The sequence below is a fragment of the Heterocephalus glaber genome, unplaced genomic scaffold (genome assembly GCF_053883595.1).
Source record: "Heterocephalus glaber isolate CG9 unplaced genomic scaffold, H.glaber_assembly_v1.0 deba00001452, whole genome shotgun sequence".
In the NCBI taxonomy this organism is placed as follows: Eukaryota; Metazoa; Chordata; class Mammalia; order Rodentia; family Bathyergidae; genus Heterocephalus; species Heterocephalus glaber.
In genome coordinates, this window is record NW_028258302.1 from 9,992,409 (window position 1) to 10,013,924 (window position 21,516).

Here is a 21,516-nt window from a genome sequence, read left to right on the forward strand (position 1 = left end):
GAAGGAACCGCGCGAGCGCGGGTGGGTGGCTCCCTCCGTTTGCAACCTGTAAAATGTCATCAACCAATAGATGTGTCATCTTCTCACAACTCTGGAACCGAGACGAATCGGAATTGGTTTGATGCCTAGGGCGGGGCCTGTTGCGACCCGGACCCCTTCCGTTGGCTCCGTGATAACGGCACGGCCCAGTGGGCGGGCACCAGAGTAGAAGGGGCGGGGCCTATTGCGGAGGGCAGAGAACTCTGTAGACCTGGAGAGATTAGAGCAGAAACAGTAAGATAAAGGAAACAGGGTGACTAGAGGTGACTAGGCTGGAGGGCAGGAGACAGGAAGACAGTTGGCAGCTTCAGTCTTAAGCCCACAGTTGAATTGCATGGATTTGAATGAATTTTGAACCTCTCCTTCCTCACCTGAAAAATAAGGGCAATAACAGCATCCATGTCACCGGCTTTTCGTGAGGTTGAAATGAGATAATAATGCTAGAACAATTAATTCAGGGCCCAGATCCTAATAATATGCAATGAATGTTAGCCATTATTATGTAAATCAGTTTATATAAAGCTTGGCACTTCGTAGGTGTTAGAAGAATGTTAATCATTATTACAGAAAAATCTTGCTTTGTACCATTGTGAATACTTTGAGATATGAGCAATCTAATATGGGGTTGAGAATGTAGTCACGTGGATCCAAACTCTAACTCACCCACTTCCTGGCTGTGTGGCCTTAAACAAATAATTGCATTGCTTTTGTCTCCAATTTTCTCACCTGTAAAATACAAGTAGTATAACAGAACCTATTTTGCAGGGAATTGTAAAGATCAAATTAGATGATATAGTTAAAGCATAGTCTCAAGTCCAGCTGCTTGTGTCTGAGACTTACTTCAATTAGGATGCATGCTTTGCCCATGCACTGATTGTGAAAACTTGAGCAAATCATTTAACCCCTTTGTGCCTCAGTTTCCTCATCTGGAAAATGGGAATGATAATAATAGTATCTTCCTGGTAAGCTTGGTGAGAGGAATAACTGGGAGGAAGTATGTAAAGAGCTCAGCATATGTATAACCATTGGCTACAATTATTTTTATTAATGGCTATGAGACTGTGAGCAAACTGACAGTGCCTAGCATATGGTAGGGGCTCACTACATGTCGGCTAGTGTTAAAATTGGGAGAAATCTGTATCTTAGTTTTAATAACCCAGTTCAAATTCATTTTCTTCTGTGAACCATGTTCCAGCTTATTTATAGTAACAGCCATGTGATTTTACTCAGTAAACATAATAACCTATTAGTGCTCCTTGTTATTGCAGCCTCACAACAGCCCTATGAGGTTAGTGTTGTCACCCCCAATTTACAAAGAGGGAATGGTGGCTCAGAGAGATGAAGTGACTTCCTTAAGATTATGGAGGGAGTAAGTGGCAGGGTTAAAACCCTTTGGATGTACCTCCAAGGATTCCTCTCCTTCTGACACTTCATGAGTAAGAGACCACAGGCAGAGAGAGGACAGGGCTTGGGAAGGGAGAGACAGTGCAGCTGTATGGGGTACTAGGTGAGTTGGAGACATTTGAGAGAGTGTCAGGATCTAAAGTTGGGAAGGCAGCTTTGCAGGGTCAGGTAAGGACTTCTGCTTCCAGCTGCCTGCAGAGGAGGGATAGAGGTCGACTGAGTAGGGAAAAAGAAAAACACTATTAGGACACAAGAGGGCGCCCCTCACCCTATATCCTGCCTGGAACTGGTCTGCGGTTTCCCTTGGCCTTTATGTTATTAAAGCCTGGCATTTTAAGGAAGAGGAAAACTAAGAAAGTGCCCTGTCCACTGTCATGCAGAAATAAGCAACAGAGCCTGAAGCAGACCTAGGTTCTTGCTGGTGCAGCATCCATCAGATTTCGGTTTGTAAACATTCTGTCCAGTTACTTATCAGAACCCCCTCTCATCTCAGCCTGCACTGTACTCCAAAGATGCAGAGATGAATGAAATAAACCTGGTCCCTGGTCCCGGGGCCTGATATCTAAATTTTCCCAATCACGCACTCCTATGAGTTTTGAAGCATACACTTCTGACATCTGTGTATTTATTTTATGGTACACATATAATATACTTTATTGAACATTTGTATGCATTATTAGGTCCTGCTGTTTGTGCTTTAGACATATTAGCTGATTTAATTCTCACAAAATCCTTTCAGGAAGATGTAATGCTTTCCCATATTACAGAACAAGAAACCATGGGACAAATAGATTAAGTATCATGCCAAAGCCACGTGGCTACAAAGCAGATAGTCTAGTTTTAGAATAAGGTGAGATTTTAAAAAATAAAGAAAAATGAAAGTTGTAACATTTTCTTTCCAAGCCCCAGTGAATCACCCTGTGAACCCCACTTTGGAGACCACTGCACTAGGGGCTCCCAGGTCTGTGGTCAGTGCTATGCAACAGAGAGGTGCAGAAAGTTGAGAGAGCCCAAGAGCAACAGCTTATCTAGGGCTGGAGGGCAGGGAAGGTTTCCAGAGAAAATGATGGCTGAGCTGAATCTTTAGGGATGCTTAGGAGGTTCCCAGGGGAAGGGTAGTCTTTAGAAAAGTGTTCAGAGTGACACTATTGCTGTCATACTCAAAAGCATGATCGATGTGAACACAGCTTAATGTTTCCACTGGGGGTGATCAGTCCGCTGTCTTCTGACCAGCTTTTTGGCCCTCTCCCATCAACCCTTCTCTAATCCCAGATCACAGAAGGGATCCTTTGTCTCTTAAAGATGTGGTTGAATTTGGCCTAGTCCCAAGTTCCACAGTTTAGGAGTCCCCAGAGCCCACCTTCCTTCCTTCCCCAACATGCCTCATGAATCCCTCCTGCCTTATTTACTTCGGGCTACAATTTCTGTGCTTCAGTAGTTCCTTTACCTCCTGCCTCATGTGAGTTGCCATTTAAAAAAAAAAAAATTTCATCAAGCCAAATATTTCGTAGATTTAATAATACACTGAAGATAATAACGTACTAAAGACTTTGAGATCACATAGCGTAACACATGGCCAATTGCCACCTCCCAATTTTCTCGCACAGCTACTAGAGACTCCCAAAGTCTGTGTTCCCAACATTTGGTCCTCCTTGCACCCACAGCACCCCCTCTTCCTGGAAACTGAGTCCAACCTCACAACTAGCTCACACACATTCTCTCCCTGCCAGTGTGGCTGCTTTTCCTACCCCCACCTTCCAATACACGCGCCCCTACCCTACCTAACCCAAGCTTCCCCAGCCTGCTCCTCAGCCAAGCCCGGAAGCCATTCTTCTTCTCATCTTCCTTGGACCACAAGCAGTAGTCTCCTCAGCGGAGCAGCCAGGCCAATCTATGGTAGTGGGGGAGCTGGTGGCGGGAGATGCGCTCCAGGAAGACCACCAGCACCACTGGGGGGTGGGGGGCAGCCAGCAGGAGAGAGGTGGCCAGGCGGAGCTCCAGGCGGCAGCGAGGTGTGTGCAGGGCCTGATGACTCAGTACACAGAGTGTTACCCGGCTGCCTGTTATGCTGTCTGCCACATTATTGACCACATCCTTGCCTGGCTCAAAATCTCGCTCAGGGAGGCAGAGGTGCAGTCCCTGGCCAGCGGGAGGGCAGCCCTCCAGAATGGGCAGCAGTTCCTGCACTACTCAGTCTTGGTCTTGCCTGCAATGGGACACAAACACATCATAGAGGAACCTCTTGCCCTCATCCCTTCGACCCCTCAGACCTTGGAACCAAGCCCTGAACAAGGCCTGGAGATAGAGGACCCAGGAGTTACTGGCTTCCTGGAGGAGGGCCAAGGAGATCAGCAGAAACAGCAAGATAGAGCTGCCCAAAAAGAATTCCAGCTCCAAAGTCTCAGGACAGTGGCTCCAGAGAAAGGGGAAAATGGGATTCTTGGATTGGTTCCCCACTTCCGAGTGGCACAGCTGATTTCTTGAAATATACATGTATGTTCTGGGGGACTGCTTCAGCCAGAATCCCACCCAGGCATTGGCACACTGGCAGGCCAAGGATGAAGACAGAATGTACATGTACTGGGGCATCTGAGGACTGTGTTCCCACAGACTGTCATCCAGGACAAGGCCATTCTCCATGTTTAGCACTAAGACCTGGAGACTGCTGAGGCCCTGGAAAGCAGCAGCTGACAATGTCTCCAATCCTGTATTGACCAGCTGCAGCACCTGAAGCCTGGGCAGCTCACCCACCAGCTCCTCCAACCTCACCAGATGGGGCTGGGATTTGGACTTCAGTGCCTCCAGCTTCAGCTCCTGAAGGCTGGGCAGCCCTGTGATATAGCAGGGCCTGGGGCTGTGCCTATCCCCCTGTACCCTCAGGGACTGGAGCCTAGGGAGCAACCAGAGCGAGAACGTGGAGGTGTTCTGGAAGCAGAAAGCCTCCAAACTACTGCCAATCAGGAAGAGTTGATGAAGGGCAGGGAAAATCTTGAAGATGTTCTGGGTCTCCAGCTGCAGTCCCCAGCCTTTTAAAGTCGGGGTCTGCAAGACCGGAAATACATTAGGCAGCAACTTCCAATGCTTCGTGCCTGAGCCAGCATGAAGCTCCAAGCTGGTCAGCATCGTGGGCAGGGACAATACCATCCCAGCAGGGCCAGAGGGAAGCTGTAGCCTCAGGTTGTTCGGACTCTTTGGACCCCAGAAGCCCCAGGTTGGGTTTAGCAAAATGTGGGTTTCCAGCAGATTGAGGGTGGTCAGTGCAGGCAGAGAAGCCAACCAGCCCTCACTCAGCTCTACCAGTGGATTCTTACTCAAGTCCAAGATTTCTAGCCTCCCTAGGCCCTGGAATACCTGTCTATCCAAGAAAATCAGCTGGTTTCCCTGAAGAAATAGCTCCTGCAGGTTGGGCAGACAGGAGAAGGTGGCTGGGAGCAGGGTATGCAGCTGATTCCTGGACAGATTAAGGGTCCACAGTCCAGACACAGCCTCTGTCTCACTCGTGCACAGTGTGGCACTCTGTAGTTGGTTATTGTTCAAGTTCAGTCTCTGAAGCCTGGGCATGGCTACCAGGAAACCCAGTGGCAGCTTAGTAAGGCCATTAGACTGAAGATTCAAGCTCTTCAGGCTGTGGCAGGAAGCCAGGGCTTCCAGAGCTATGTCCCTTACCTTATTCATTTCCAAGTTCAGCTCTTGGAGCTCAAAGTGGGCAACTGTCTCAGCAGGGAGCTTAGCCATGGCAGTGAATGCCATGAACAGAGCACTGAGCTTCTGCAGCCCCAGTCCCACCACTTCAGCTGCCTCCATCTTTGTGTGGCTCAGGTACAGTGACCCTACCTTGAGGCCCCAGAGGGCCCCAGGTCTGGCCATCTTCAGCTTCTTGTTCATTGACAGATCCAACATGTTCAGGGTCCAGGCATTCCCAGAGTGGGGATGATGTACCAAATCTGGGAAGATGTCAGCCAGCTCTCCCATATCCTGAAGGCAACTGTGCTTGACAGCCAGCTGTTGTAGACTGGGAGGCAATCGAACACTCGAGTTCCTGTCCAGGCAGGGGCCCAAGAATTGGAGTTGCTGGAGGGATCTCAGGTCATTAAAGGCATCAGAGGGTAGATATAGGTAATAGTCCTTTCTGGGAGGAAAAGATATGAAAGAGAGCCTCTGAAGCTGCCCCAACCCCTGGAGAGCTCCTGGCAGAAGTTGGGTGAGTTTCAGGTTCAGTCCCAGGACCTTGAGCCCAAGCAAGGTGGAGAAGGCATTCTGGGGCAGAACAGAAATAGAACCAATGAGGCAGAGCCCCTCCACACTCTGAGGCACAGCTTGCAAGGCCTTTGTTAGGTTGGTCACAGAGCTGCAATGAGCAAGGAGGGCCAGCCTGGAGTCCAAGGGGCAGACCAGGAAGAAGGGGGAGACCAGGGGCAGCCGGAAGCCTTCTGTCACCAGGCAGTTGGAAGCACTCCAGCCAGCAGTCAGAGGAAGGATCAGGAGAGGACCAGACAGCAGCAAATGCCTATCCATCTTGGCACCACCTTGGTCCACAGAGAAGGAGAATTGGAGCCCCACTCACTTCCTTTCCCTTTCTCAGAGAGGAACCCAGGGCCACCTTAGCCCTCCACACATGCACATGCCCAGTACTCACAGCAGCGGCAGGATACACCCCTCTCAGTATGCCCAGAAAGTCTGAGAGCAGAGTCACAGGACCACAATGCTTCCCAGTGGTAGAACTGCTGGGGAACTGAATGAGAGGGAGGGACGATAGAAGGAGATGCTTACAGCTGAGGCTCCAAGGGTTAGGTAGAGGAAGTACACTAGTGGTAGGACCCAAGTCTCGCTTCTCTGCAATAAGAAAGCAAGCAGTGTTTTTAAGCATAAAATTTCAAGCTAGAGAGCCAGGATATCTCTCTGCCATTATCCATTATGCCTTCCACCTCTGAGCCTCAGTTTCCTCACTTGTAAATTAGGCACACTAACCCCAGCTTCATGGGATCACTGCAAATTACAAATGGAATGGGTTTCTCACCACACTTTCTTTACACCTTCCTTCTCTGACTCCTAATGGGAAAAAAAGTTCCTAAGTAAGCAATAAAGCAGATATTTTGTAAACAAAATAGTATATCAAAATTATGCCACTGTAGACATGTTGTAATGTCTCCACACAGAAGATTCCAAAAGGCCCAAGCTTCACCTGAGAGTACTAAAGGGTTCCATTCTTGCCCTTCTATGCTGGGGCAAGAAATGAAGGTCTCCATGACCTTATCCTTGACATGCACTAGCAGGACCCAAGGGAGAAAAGAAAGAGAAAAAGAAAAGAGCTTTATAGTTAAACAGTAAAGCATTCAGTACAAGTCAACATCTGTTCATAATTTTTAAAAATAATAAAGAGAAGAATAATTCCTTGAGTTGCAACAGATGTACAACACATGTAATGCTTAATAGTGAACAACCTATTGCATTCAACTTAAAACCAGGAATGAGACAATCATAATTAAATTTGTTCAACATCATAATGGAGGCTTAAGCCAAGAAAATAAGAAATAAAAACAGCAGAAATTAAGAGTGTTTTAAAGTAAGGAACACAAAAGGTCACCGTTTATAAGATGCTATGATTGTTTACACAAGAAATCCCAGAATTTCTATTAAAATTAAAGAATACTTAGCAAAAATGCCGATTAATAGATATATTTTTTAAACTTTCTAATGTACCAGCACATTAGTTAGAGTCTCAATAGATGACAACATATTCAAATTAGGACTTTCTAAAAATTTTATGTGCAGAGTATGCTAGCTAACTGGAGTTTTTTTTAATATTCTTTTATTGGTACATTTAGGTATATAATACATTTACATTTATCACTGGGTGCTTGTACCTGTAGGTGATGTATCTTAGTTCTTATTTCTTTCCCCATTACCTGTGCAGCCTTCACCCCCTCCACCCTTCCCTATTTCCATAGATTTCATTTCCATTTTTTTTTCTTTTCTCATAATTTTTCCTTTCCCTTCTTTGCTTTCCCCTTCCCCTCCCACCACCCCTACACCTCTGGACCTTTTCCTATTTCATATTATCAATTATTCATTTTAATCACTTTCATCCTTATTTACACTTTCAGTTTCTCACACTAGAGAAACTATTCAGTATTTACACATGTGTGTCCTATTTATTGCACTTAAGAGTATGGCCTCGATATGCAACCATTTAGCTATAAATGTCTCTAGTTTCTCATTCTTCATGGCTGAATAGTATTCCATTTTATTTTTGAAAACCACATTTTCTTTATCCACTTTCCAGTAGATGGGCACTTGGGCTGTTTCCAAGCTTTAGCCATTACAAACTGTGCTGCTATAAACACGGGGGCACATATATCACTGTGGGATGATTCTTTTAATTCTTTGGGGAAGATCCCCAGCAGGGGAATAGCTGGGTCATATGGAACCTCTAGCCCTAGTTCTTTGAGGTATCTCCATACTGATTTCCACACTGGTTGCACCAGACTGCACTCCCATCAACAATGGAGAAGGGTTCCTTTCTCTCCACACCCCCACAAGCATTTGTTATTGGTTGATCTCTTGATAGCAACCATTCTTTCTGGGGTGAGGTGGAATCTCAGGGTTGTTTTCATCTGCATCTCTTGAATGACCAGTGATGTCGAACATTTTTTCATATATTTATTTGCTGCTTTTACTTCTTTGTGTGAGAAATGTCTGTTCATTTCAGATGCCCATTTCTGAATTGGGTCTTTGAATTTGAGGGGTCTGATTTTTTCAATTCTTTATATAGTCTAGATAGTAGACCTTTGTCTGAGGAACAGCTGCTAAAAACTTTTTCCCACATTGTAAGTTGTCTCTCAGCTCTGTTGGTGGTTTCTCTTGCAGTGCAGAAGCTTTTCAATAAGATCAAGTCCCAGCTGTTGATTCTTTGTGCTAGTTCCCATGCTACTGAGGTTTTGTTCATAAAGTCTTTTCCTATCCAAATGTCTTCAAGAGTTCTACCTAACTTATCTCCCAGTAAGTGTAATGTTTCTGTCTTAATATTTAGATCTTTAATCCACATTTGTCTGAGTTTAGTGGATGGTGATAGGTATGGGTCTAGTTTTAATCTTTGGCAGGTTGAAATCCAGTTTTTCCAATGCCATTTATTAAATAGGCTATCTTTCCTCCAATGAGGGTGGTTGGATCCTTTGTCAAAGATGAGGTGGCTAAATATGTCTGGAGTTGTTTCTGCATCTTCTAATGTATTCCATTGATCCTCAGGTCTGTTTATTTGCCAGTATCATGCTGATTTTATCACAGTAGCTTTGTAGTATAGTTTCAAGTTGGGGATTGTGATACCCCCAGCCATGTCTCTGTTGCCCAGAATTGCTTTTGCTATTCTAGGTCTCTTCTGGTTCCAAATGAATTTTTGGATTGGTTTCTCTAGTTCTGTGAAGTACGTTGTAGGAATTTCAATTGGCATTGAATTAAATCTATATAGTAGTTTTAGAAGTATGGCCATTTTCACTATATTGGTTCTTCCTACCCAGGAGCAAGGGATGTCTTTCCATTTTCTTATATCCTCCTCAATCTCCTCTTTCAGAGTGCTACAGTTTTCAGTGTAGAGGTCTTTTGCTTCCTTTGTTAGGTTGATTTCTAGATATTTCATTTTTTTAGATGCTATTGTAAAAGGAATTGTTTCCCTAACTTCTCTCTCAGTGAGTCTGTTATTTGTGTATAAGAAGGCTACTGCTTTTTGAGTGTTGACCTCATATCCAGCTATGTAACTAAATCTGTCAATTAGGTCTAGAAGTCTTTTGACCAAGTTTTTTGGGTCTTCTATGTAAAGTATCATATCATCAGCAAATAATGACAGTTTCACTTCTTCCTCTCCTATCTTTATGCCTTTTATTTCTTTCTCTTGTCTAATTGTTATAGCTAATGTTTCCAGAACAATACTGAACAGGAGTGGTGATAGCGGGCATCCTTGTCTTGTTCCTGATTTTTAGCATGAAAGTTTTCAGTTTTTGACCATTTAGTATGATTTTGGCTGTTGGTTTTTCATAGATAGCCTTAATCAGGTTAAGATAAAGACCTTCTATTCCAATTTTCTGTAGGGTTTTTATCATGAATGGGTGCTGGATTTTCTCAAATGCTTTTTCTGCATCTATTGAGATGATCATATGGTTTTTGTCCTTGACTCTGTTAATATAGTGTATTACATTTATTGATTTATGAATGTTGAACCATCCTTGCATCCCTGGGATAAATCCGACTTGGTCAGGGTATATGATCTTCTTGATGACCCTCTGTACTCTGTTTGCCAGTATCTTGTTGAGGATTTTTGCATCTATGTTCATTAGGGAGATTGGCCTGTAGTTCTCTTTTTGAGTTGGGTCTTTCCCTGGTTTTGGAACCAAAGTAACACTTGCTTTCAGGAATGAATTTGGAAGCCTTGTTTCCTTTCAATTTCCTTGACAAGTTTAAAGACTAATGGCAATAGTTCTTCTTTAAATGTCTTGTAGAATTCAGCAGTGAAGCCATCCAGACCTGGGCTGTTCTTTGTTGGTAAATTTTTTATTACATTTTCAATTTCACTCATTGTAATTGGGGTGTTTAGAATTTCTATATCTTCTTCATTTAACTTTGGCAATTAGTATGTATCTAGGAATCTGTCCATTTCTTCTGTGTTTTCCATTTTATTGGAGTAGAGGTTCTCGAAGTAGGTATTGATGATCCTCTGGATTTCTGTTGGCTCTGTTGTGACTTCACCTTTTTCATTTTTAGTTGCATGGATTTGTGCCGTTTCTTTCCTTTTTTTTGATAAGGTTGGCTAAAGGTTTATCAATTTTACTTATTCTTTCAAAAAACCAACTCTTTGATTCATCAATTTTTTGTATCATTCTCTTAGTCTCCATTGCATTGATTTCTGCTCTGATCTTTATAATTTCCTCTCTTGTATGAGCTTTGGGTTTGTTATGCTCTTCTTTTTCTAGGAGCTTGAGGTTATGCATTAGGTTATTTATTTGAGTTCTCTCTGTTTTCCTAAAATGGGCATTCACTGCTATGAATTTCTCACATAGAACTGCTTTCATTGTGTCCCATAGATTCCTGTATGTTGTACTGGTATTACCATTTACTTGTAGAAACTGTTAAATTTCTTCTTTAATTACTTCTGTGACCCATTGGTTGTTCAAGAGGGTGTTATTCAGTTTCCATGTGTTTGCTGGGGTTTTGCAGTTTCTTATGTTATTGATCTCCAATTTTATTGCACTATGGTCTGATAATATACAAGGGGTAACTTCAATTCTTTTACATTTACTGAGACATGTCCTATGAGCTAGCATGTGGTCTATTTTGGAGAATGACCCATGTGCAGCTGAACAGAATGTGTATTCTGATTTTGTGGGGTGGAACACTCTGTAAACATGTATTAAGTCCATTTGTTCAATAGCTTGGTTCAGTTCTAGAATTTCATCATTAATTTTTTGTCTAGATGATCTGTCTATGTGTGATAGTGGGGTATTGAGGTCCCACACTACAATTGTGTTAGTGCTTATTTGGTTTTTCAAGTCCATTAATATTTGTTTTGTATAGTTGGGGGCATTCGTATTTGGTGCATACATATATATGATTGTCATCTCTTCCTCTTGGACTGTTCCCTTCACAGGGATATAGTGACCATCTTTGTCTCTCTTAATTAGTTTTGGTTTGAAATTTACTTTGGAGCCCACTGCAGACAGGCAGGTCTGCAGAAGCCCTACCGAGGTCACGAGTTACGCGGAACACGCCGAATCAGCCCGCGCCCCAGCAGCAATCCAATGGACAGCCCCGCTCCCCCGCTCCTCTGGCCTCTTCTCTGTACAGCCACCTGGTTCCACACTACAAACACGCAGAAGACACTGGACCACCAGACCAAGGTCCTGGGTAAGTTGGAGTCATCTTCACCTCCCATCAGGACCGGGTCTAACTTCAGGGGAAGGGCAACTGGAAACTGTAATACAACTCTGCAGAGTTCAACATTACAGGAGGACAGGGAGCTCAACTTGGGACTTGCAGCCAGAAATCTACCTGAATCTCACGGGTCTGCGACTAGCTTGCTGAGACTCACTGACTTATATCTGCACACTGCTACCCACATTGTCTATTGTGACAGTAGAGACATACCCTGAAAGAGGCCCTACATCTTCATTGGTTTTTTTTGTTCCCAAAATTAGTATTATTAGTTTGGGGTTTTTTCTCTTTTCTTTTCTTTTGCTCCTCCTATCTTTAATTTTTTTCCTACTCTTTGCAAATATTTGTTTTCCTGTCATTTTTTTCTTTTCTTTTCTTCTTTCTTTTCTCTTTCCTTTCTCTCTCTCTTACACTCTCTCTCTTGCTCTCCCACATTGTTCATCTTCCCTTTTTGTCCCTGTTCTGGTCCTCATTCCGAGTTCTTCTTTATTTTGCTATTATTCTCTTTTTCCTTCTCACCTTTGTCCTCTGACCACACTGCTAACCTTGCCCTATCCTTCTTCCCATCTGTCCCTCCCTCCCTAACCCCTTCTAATTCCCCATCCCAAAGGGTAAAGTTGTTATATTGAAGAGTTTATTCACTATATGTTGGGTTGTTCCTTGATCTTGATTTAATTCACACAGCTAAAGGTGATAGATTAATAACTACCACAAAGTGTCATTTTCAAAGATGTACTTGATGCAATGGTTTTGCTGATTGTATCACTTGGGCTAAGGTGTTGTTATTGATCTAGTCAATGAACCTTCCTAATATAAGGAAAATGAGATAGCCTTAGAGCCATTAGAGACTCTGAACTTAAAGACCAGCTATATCTGGAAGACACCTCTGAGAAGCAATCATTCCATAAGGGTTCTAATTACAAGCAACAAAGATAACTACAATAAGCAATTTCAAACTATCAACCCAGGAGTTGAACCAAGGACAGTACAAAAAACAAAAAATGAGAAGACGTTTAAGCAAGGCACAAACTCAGACTTCCACCCTACCAAGGGTAAATCCTGGGGGAAATGAGATGGAAAAGTCCCATAACCAACCACCTACATACCCTGAACTGATACAACAGGAAGTAACAAAACAGATGAATGAGGCTCTAGAAAAATTCAAAGCAGAAATAATCTCCGAGATATCTACGGAGATGGTGAGCAGAGTGAAAGACATGATTAGAGGATGTAGAACAGAGACAGATAAAAAAATAGTTGTGCTCAGAAACATGCTGGAAGCCATGAATACCCAGCATAAGAAAGAAATGGAAACTATGATCACCCAAAATAGGAAAGAAATGGAAACCATGAAACAGATTCAAACAGATATTCAGGAGATTAAAAACTCCATTGAAAGCATACACAGCTGATTAAGGGAATCTGAAGATAGAATATCAGATATAGAAGATAGGATTGCGGTGAAGGACCATGAAAACAGAGATTTCTTAAAAATAGTAAAGGACCACGAGAAATCAATCCAGCAGCTGCTAGATGATGTAAAGAAGAATAACATAAGAGTGATAGGAGTCCATGAAAAAACAGGAGAAAGCACAATTGACATAAAAAAAACTGTTCACAGAAGTAATAGTGGAAAACTTCCCAGACAGAGGTAGAGAATTGGACATACAGATAAGTGAGGCATATAGAACTCCAACTAACCATGATCAAAAAAAATCTACATCTAGACATATAATAGTCAAGATCCCAGAAACCCAACAGAAAAACAAAATCCTATAAGCAGTTACAGAAAAGAAACAAATCAGCTACAAAGGAAAGTCCATCAGAATCACAGTGAACTTCTCAACACAAACCCTCAAATCAAGGAGAGCCTGGAGTGAAGTATTTCAAGCCCTAAAAGAAAATAACTTCCAACCTAGACTGTTGTATCCTGCAAAATAATCTTTCAAAATTGATGGGGAAATTAGATACTTCCATGACAAAGAACACCTAAGAAATTTCATGAACACCAAACCAGCACTCCAAACAATTTTAAGCAATATCCTAGAAAAAGACAATGAAGGCCACAACTCCATGAGGCCCAACAGAGGGAAGCCACCAGGCAAGGTAAGAAACTAAAGGGAAAGGGGGAAAAATAAGAAATAAAAGAGCCAACAACAGTAAAACATCATGACAAGGATGAGCCAATATCTATCAATTATAACTATCAATGTTAATGGCCTCAATTCACCAATAAGAAGAAATAGACTGACAGAATGGATTAAGAAGCAAAATGCAACAATATGCTGTATACAAGAAACACACCTAACTCAAAAAGAAACTCATAGACTGAAAGTAAAAGGATGGAAAACAGTTCTCTATGCCACAGGAACCCAGAAAAAAGCAGGGGTAGCAATCTTATTTGCAGACAAAGTAGATTTCAAACCAAAACTAATTAAGAGAGACAAAGATGGTCACTACATCCTTGTGAAGGGAATAATCCAAGAGGAAGAGATGACAATCCTAAATATATATGCACCAAATATGAATGCCCCCAACTATACAAAACAAATATTAATGGACATGAAAAACCAAATAAACACTAACACAATTGTAGTGAGGGACCTCAATACCCCACTATCACACATAGACAAATCATCTCAACAAAAAGTTAACAAGGAAATTCTAGAACTGAACCAAGCTGTTGAACAAATGGACTTAATACATGTTTACAGAGTGTTCCACCCCACAAAATCAGAATACACATTCTGTTCAGCTGCACATGGGTCATTCTCCAAAATAGACCACATGCTAGCTCATAGGACATGTCTCAGTAAATGTAAAAGAATTGAAGTTACCCCTTGTATATTATCAGACCATAGTGCAATAAAATTGGAGATCAATAACATAAGAAACTGCAAAACCCCAGCAAACACATGGAAACTGAATAACACCCTCTTGAACAACCAATGGGTCACAGAAGTAATTAAAGAAGAAATTTAACAGTTTCTACAAGTAAATGGTAATACCAGTACAACATACAGGAATCTATGGGACACAATGAAAGCAGTTCTATGTGGGAAATTCATGGCAGTGAATGCCCATATTAGGAAAACAGAGAAAACTCAGCTAAATAACCTAATGCAGAACCTCAAGTTCCTAGAAAAAGAAGAGCATAATGAATCCAAAGCTCATACAAGAGAGGAAATTATAAAGATTAGGGCAGAAATCAATGCAATGGAGACTAAGAGAACAATACAAAAAAATCGATGAATCAAAGAGTTGGTTTTTTGAAAGAATAAGTAAAATTGATAAACCTTTAGCCAACCTTATCAAAAAAAAAGGAAAGAAACGGCACAAATCCATGCAACTAAAAATGAAAAAGGTGAAGTCACAACAGAGCCAACAGAAATCCAGAGGATCATCAATACCTACTTCGAGAACCTCTACTCCAATAAAATGGAAAACACAGAAGAAATGGACAGATTCCTAGATACATACTAATTGCCAAAGTTAAATGAAGAAGATATAGAAATTCTAAACACCCCAATTACAATGAGTGAAATTGAAAATGTAATAAAAAATTTACCAACAAAGAACAGCCCAGGTCTGGATGGCTTCACTGCTGCATTTTACAAGACATTTAAAGAAGAATTAATGCCATTACTCTTTAAACTCATCAAGAAAATTGAAAGGGAAGCAATACTTCCAAATTCATTCCTGGAAGCAAGTGTTACTTTGATTCCAAAACCAGGGAAAGACCCAATCTCAAAAGAGAACTACAGGCCAATCTCCCTAATGAACATAGATGCAAAAATCCTCAACAAGGTACTGGCAAACAGAATACAGAGGGTCATCAAGAAGTTCATACACCCTGACCAAGTCGGATTTATCCCAGGGATGCAAGGATGGTTCAACATTCATAAATCAATAAATGTAATACACTATATTAACAGAGTCAAGGACAAAAACCATATGATCATCTCAATAGATGCAGAAAAAGCACTTGAGAAAATCCAGCACCCATTCATGATAAAAACCCTACAGAAAATTGGAATAGAAGGTCTTTATCTTAACCTGATTAAGGCTATCTATGAAAAACCAACAGCCAAAATCATACTAAATGGTCAAAAACTGAAAACTTTCATGCTAAAATCAGGAACAAGACAAGGATGCCCACTATCACCATTCCTGTTCAATATAGTTCTGGAAACATTAGCCACAGCAATTAGAAAAGAGAAAGAAATAAAAGGAATAAAGATAGGAAAAGAAGAAGTTAAACTGTCATTATTTGCTGATGGTAAGATATTTTACATGGAAGACCCAAAAAACTCTGCCAAAACACTTCTAGACTTAATTGACAGATTCAGTAGAGTAGCTGGATACAAGGTCAACACTCAGAAAACAATAGCTTTCTTATACACAAATAACAGACTCACTGAGAGAGAAATTAGGGAAACAATTCCTTTTACAATAGCATCCAAAAGATGAAATATCTAGGAATCAGTCTAACAAAGGAAGCAAAAGACCTCTACATTGAAAACTACAGCACTCTGAAAAAAGAGATCAAACAGGATACAAGAAAATGGAAAGACATCCCTTGCTCCTGGGTAGGAAGAAACAATATAGTGAAAATGGCCATACTTCCAAAACTGCTATATAGATTCAATGCAATGCCAATTGAAATTCCAACAATATACTTCACAGAGCTAGAGAAACCAATCCAAAAATTCATTTGGAACCAGAAGAGACCTAGAATAGCAAAAGCAATTCTGGGCAACAGAGACATGGCTGGGGGTATCACAATCCCCAACTTGAATTTATACTACAAAGCTACTGTGATAAAATCAGCATGGTACTGGCAAAGGAACAGACCTGAGGATCAGTGGAACAGATTAGAAGATGAAGAAACAACTCCAGACATTTTCAGCCACCTCATCTTTGACAAAGGATCCAACCACCATCATTGGAGGAAAGATAGCCTATTTAATAAATGGTGTTGGAAAAACTGGATCTCAACCTGCTAAAGATTAAAACTAGACCCATACCTATCAGCATGCACTAAACTAAGATTGAAGTGGATTAAAGATCTAAATATTAAGACAGAAACACTAAACTTGCTGGAAGATAAGTTAGGTAGAACTCTTGAAGACATTTGGATAGGAAAAGACTTCATGAACAAAACCTCAGCAGCACGGGAACTAGCAGAAAGAATCAGCAACTGGGATCTCATCTTATTAAAAAGCTTCTGCACTGCAAAAGAAACCACCAACAGAGCTAACAGACAACCTACAATATGGGAAAAAAATTTTAGCAGCTGTACCTCAGGCAAAGGACTACTATCTAAAATATATAAAGAATTGAAAAAAATCAGACCCCCCCCAAATTCAAAGACCCAATTCAAAAATGGGCATCTGAAATGAACAGACATTTCTCACACAAAGAAGTAAAAGCAGCAAATAAATATATGAAAAAATGTTTGACATCACTGGTCATTCAAGAGATGCAGATGAAGACAACCCTGAGTTTCTACCTCACCCCAGAAAGAATGGCTGCTATCAAGAAATCAACAAATAACAAATGCTGGCAGGGCTGTGGAGAGAAAGGAACCCTTCTCCATTGTTGGTGGGAGTGCAGACTGGTGCAACTACTGTGGAAGTCAGTATGGCGATACCTCAAAGAACTATGACTAGAGGTCCCATATGACCCAGCTATTCCCCTGCTGGGTGTCTTCCCAAAAGAATTAAAAGAATCATACCACAGTGATATATGTACACCCATGTTCATAGTGGCACAGTTTGTAATAGCTAAAGCTTGGAAGCAGCCCAAGTGTCCATCAACTGGAAACTGAATAAAGAAAATGTAGTTTTTTTTATATAATGGAGTACTACCCAGCCATAAAGAAGGAAAAACTAAAGTCATTTATAGCTAAATGGTTGCATATCGAGGCCATACTCTTAAGTGAAATAAATAGGACACACATGTGTAAATACCAAATAGTTTCACTAGTGTGAGAAACTGATGCTGTAAACATGGGTTAAAATGATTAAAATGAATAATTGATAATTTGAAATAGGAAAAAAGGTCCAAAGATGAAGGAGTGAAGGGAGGGGAAGGGGAAAGGAAAAACTATGAGAAAAGAAAAAAAAATGGAAATGAAATCTATGTAAATAGGTAAGGGCAAAGGGGGTGAAGGGCGCACAGGTAATGGGGAAAAAAATAAGAACCAAGATATATCATGTACAGGTACAAACACCCAATGATAAATGTAAATGAATTGTATACCTAAAATGTACCAATAAAATGTACCAATAAAAAAAAAGAAATTTACTTTGTCTGCAAATAAGATTGCTACCCCTGCTTTTTTCTGGGTTCCTGTGGCATAGAGAACTGTTTTCCATCCTTTTACTTTCAGTCTATGAGTTTCTTTTTGAGTTAGGTGTGTTTCTTGTGTACAGCATATTGTTGCATTTTGCTTCTTAATCCATTCTGTCAGTCTATTTCTTCTTATTGGTGAATTGAGGCCATTAACATTGATAGTTATAATTGATAGATATTGGCTCATCCTTGTCACGATGTTTTACTGTTGTTGGCTCTTTTATTTCTTATTTTTCCCCCTTTCCCTTTAGTTTCTTACCTTGCCTGGTGGCTTCCCTCTGTTGGGCCTCATGGAGTTGTGGCCTTCATTGTCTTTTTCTAGGATATTGCTTAAAATTGTTTGGAGTGCTGGTTTGGTGTTCATGAAATTTCTTAGGTGTTCTTTGTCGTGGAAGTATCTAATTTCCCCATCAATTTTGAAAGATTATTTTGCAGGATACAACAGTCTAGGTTGGAAGTTATTTTCTTTTAGGGCTTGAAATACTTCACTCCAGGCTCTCCTTGATTTGAGGGTTTGTGTTGAGAAGTTCACTGTGATTCTGATGGACTTTCCTTTGTAGATGATTTGTTTCTTTTCTCTAATTGCCTGTAGTATTTTGTTCTTCTGTTGGGTTTCTGGGATCTTGACTATTATATATCTAGGTGTAGATTTTTATTTTAATCATGGTTAGTTGGAGTTCTATATGCCTCACTTATCTGTATGTCCAATTCTCTACCTCTGTCTGGGAAGTTTTCCACTATTACTTCTGCGAACAGTTTTTTATGTCAATTTTACTTTCTCCTGTTTTTTCATGGACTCCTATCACTCTTATGTTATTCTTCTTTGCATCATCTAGCAGCTGCTGGATTGATTTCTCATCATCCTTTACTATTTCTAAGAAATCTCTGTTTTCGTGGTCCTTCACCGCAATCCTATCTTCTATATCTGATATTCTATCTTCAGATTCCCTTAATCAGCTGTGTATGCTTTCAATGGAGTTTTTAATCTCCTGAATATCTGTTTGAATCTGTTTCATGGATTCCATTTCTTTCTTATGCTGTGCATTCATGGCTTCCAGCATATTTCTGAGTTCATCTATTTTTTTATCTGTTTTTGTTCTGGAGCCTCTAATCATGTCTTTCACTCTGCTCACCATCTCTGTAGTTATCTAGGAGGTTATTTCTGTTTTGAATTTTTCTAGAGCCTCATCCATCTGTTTTGTTACTTCCTGTGCTATGAGTTCAGGGTGTCCAGGTGGTTGATTATCAGACTTTTCCACCTTGTTTCCCCCAGGATTTACCCTTGGTAGGGTGGAAGTCTGAGTTTGTGCCTTGCTTAAATGTCTTCTCATCTTTGTTTTTGCTACTATCCTTGGTTTAGTTCCTGGGTTGATACTTTGAAGTTGCTTATTGGAAGTATCTTTGTTGATATATTTAGAACCCTTATGGAATGATTGCTTCTCAGAGGTGTCTTCCAGATATAGCTGGTCTTCAGGTTTTGAGTCTCTAATGGCTCTGAGGCTATTTCATTTTCATTATACCAGGAAGGACAACTGATTAGATCAATCACAACACCTTAGCCCAAGTGATACAATTAGCAACACAATAGCATCAAGTACATCTTAGAAAATGACATTTTGTGGTAGTTATTAATCTATCACCTTTAACTGTGTGAATTAAATCAAAATGAAGGACCAACCCAACATATGTTTATAATGAATAAACTCTTCAATATAGCAACTTTACCCTTCAGGATAGGGAGTTAGAAGGAGTTGGGGAGGGAGGGATAGGTAGGTAGAAGGATAGGGGAAGGTTAGCAGTTAGCCAGAGGACACAGGTGAGAGAAGGAAAGAGATGAAAAGAAAAATAAAGAAGAAATACGAATTAGGGCCAGAAGAGGAACACAAAGGGAGATGAAGAACAATTTGGGACAGCAAGGGAGTGAGGGAGAGAGAGAGAGAGAGAGAGAGAGAGAGAGAGAGAGAGAGAGAGAGAGGGAGGGAGGGAGGGAGGGAGAGAGAGAGAGAATGAAAAGAGAAAAGAAAGAAAAAAGAAAAAGAAAAATTTTAAGAGTGGAAAAAGAAGGAAAAACATTAAGATTAAGAACAAAAATATTAGTGGTAATTTTGAAAATAACAAATAAAAGATAAAAATGAAGGGCCTCCTTCAGGGTATGTCTTCTCTGTCACAACAGACAATGTGGGCAGCAATGTGCAGTTATAAGTAAATGAATCTCAGTAAGCCAGTCACAGACCCATGAGTTTCAGACAGATTTCTGGCTGCAAGTCCTAAGTTGAGCTCCCTGTCCTCCTGCAGGGTTGAACTCTGCAAGGTTCTATTGCAGGTTCCAGCTGTCTTTCCCCTGATGATAGTCCAGGTTCATATGGGAGGTGATGATCCCTCCAATTTAGCAAGTACAGTGGTCTGGTGAGCCTTTATTCCAGAGATTCTCTTCACTTTTCCAGTGGACTTCAGTTATCATCAGGGAGGCTGAGAGTGGCCCTCTCTCTTGTTCACTTTTGCGGCTCAGGACAATGGCCTTCATGCCCCACTGTGCCTCTGTAGTGTGGAACCAGGTAGCTGCACAGGCAAGAGGCCAGAGGGGCCGGGGTGGGGGGGTGGGGGGTCTCTGTTGTTGCATGCACCCGCGTGGCTCCATGGGCAGCTGGTGGGTGCTCAGGGGGTCCTTCTAACTGAAGTTTTTTTTCTAGACCACTATTTGTTCTATGTTGGTTTTGGGGATCTTTCTGAAACAAATCACATCCTCTGGTGTCTTGTTGGTACTTCAGATTTTTTTTAAGTTATATGGAAAAATGTTTAAGTGCTGGTCAGTTTTGTTTTGGTTGAGTTCTACTGTATTTGAATATTACTGTAGGTTTATTTCCTTGCATTGTTCTTCTTTGAATGGTTTTAATTTCTGTATGTGTGTGTTTGATGATAAAATTATTTTTAAATAAAAAAATGTTCTAGAGAAAAAAAAAATTTATGTGCAAAGGGACTGATCACAAAGGTATTAGCAAGTACACAGGTACTAAAGGATAATTCAGGAACCCAAGCAGGGTTAGCAAGAATAGGACTGTCACCTCTTCTAGAACTGAAGAGACAATGATGGGGAGAAGTTATCAGAACCCAGGAGAGAAAATGTATAGGCTTTGCTGCCTCGAGAGTAGCAGTAACATTTGGTGAAGTCACAAAACCAACCCAAGGATATCTCAGAGGAGGGAGAACAGAGCCTAAATGTCCTGATCCTTATTCACTCCTTCTAACCTCTTCCCAGGATCCTACATTGGCCCCAGAATCAGACACAGGAAAACCTTAATGTAATCCATTCAGGTCAGCTTCCCTGAGCTCAGCACAATGAAGAAGAGCAAGTAGATATGGAGGAATAAACTAAAGCAGGCACCAATATTGGCAGCCGATAGAAAATGAACTTTGAAAAAAAAATTAAAGCAAAATAAGGCAAAAAGATTTATAGATAAATGGAACAGAATAGTCCAGAAACAAATTAATCATATCTAGTTAGCTTATTTGTAAAATGACACCTGTTTAATCCCACACATATTCATCAAAGATAACTCAATGTAAGAAAAGATAATGGGGAGATAAATAGGATAACATATTTTATGAATGTATAAAAATACCACATTGAAACCCAATATTTTGTAAAGTTAATGGGCACTCATAAAATATATTTTGAAATCAAATAAATTTTTTTTAAAAAATAGTTCAGGATACATCATAAGCCTGACTAAAAAATAAAACAGTAGTTTTTAGGTGAAAATGTCAAATATTTTCATGGTCTTGAGATAAGCAAAAATT

General features: G+C 40.8%; 1 protein-coding gene across 1 annotated transcript; it reads right to left on the reverse strand.

Moving 5' to 3' along the window:
* Positions 1-2,260: 2,260 nt before the first annotated feature.
* Positions 2,261-6,099, reverse strand: LOC101707222 (toll-like receptor 12). Its single transcript, XM_013074255.2, has one exon. The coding sequence runs from the start codon at positions 5,956-5,958 to the stop codon at positions 3,634-3,636; it is 2,325 nt and encodes a 774-aa protein (XP_012929709.2). The 5' UTR covers positions 5,959-6,099; the 3' UTR covers positions 2,261-3,633.
* Positions 6,100-21,516: the final 15,417 nt, after the last annotated feature.

Coding starts and splice junctions, on each gene's coding strand:
- LOC101707222 (XM_013074255.2), bottom strand. CDS start 5,958: ATGGATAGGCATTTGCTGCTGTCTGGTCCTCTCCTGATCCTTCCTCTG.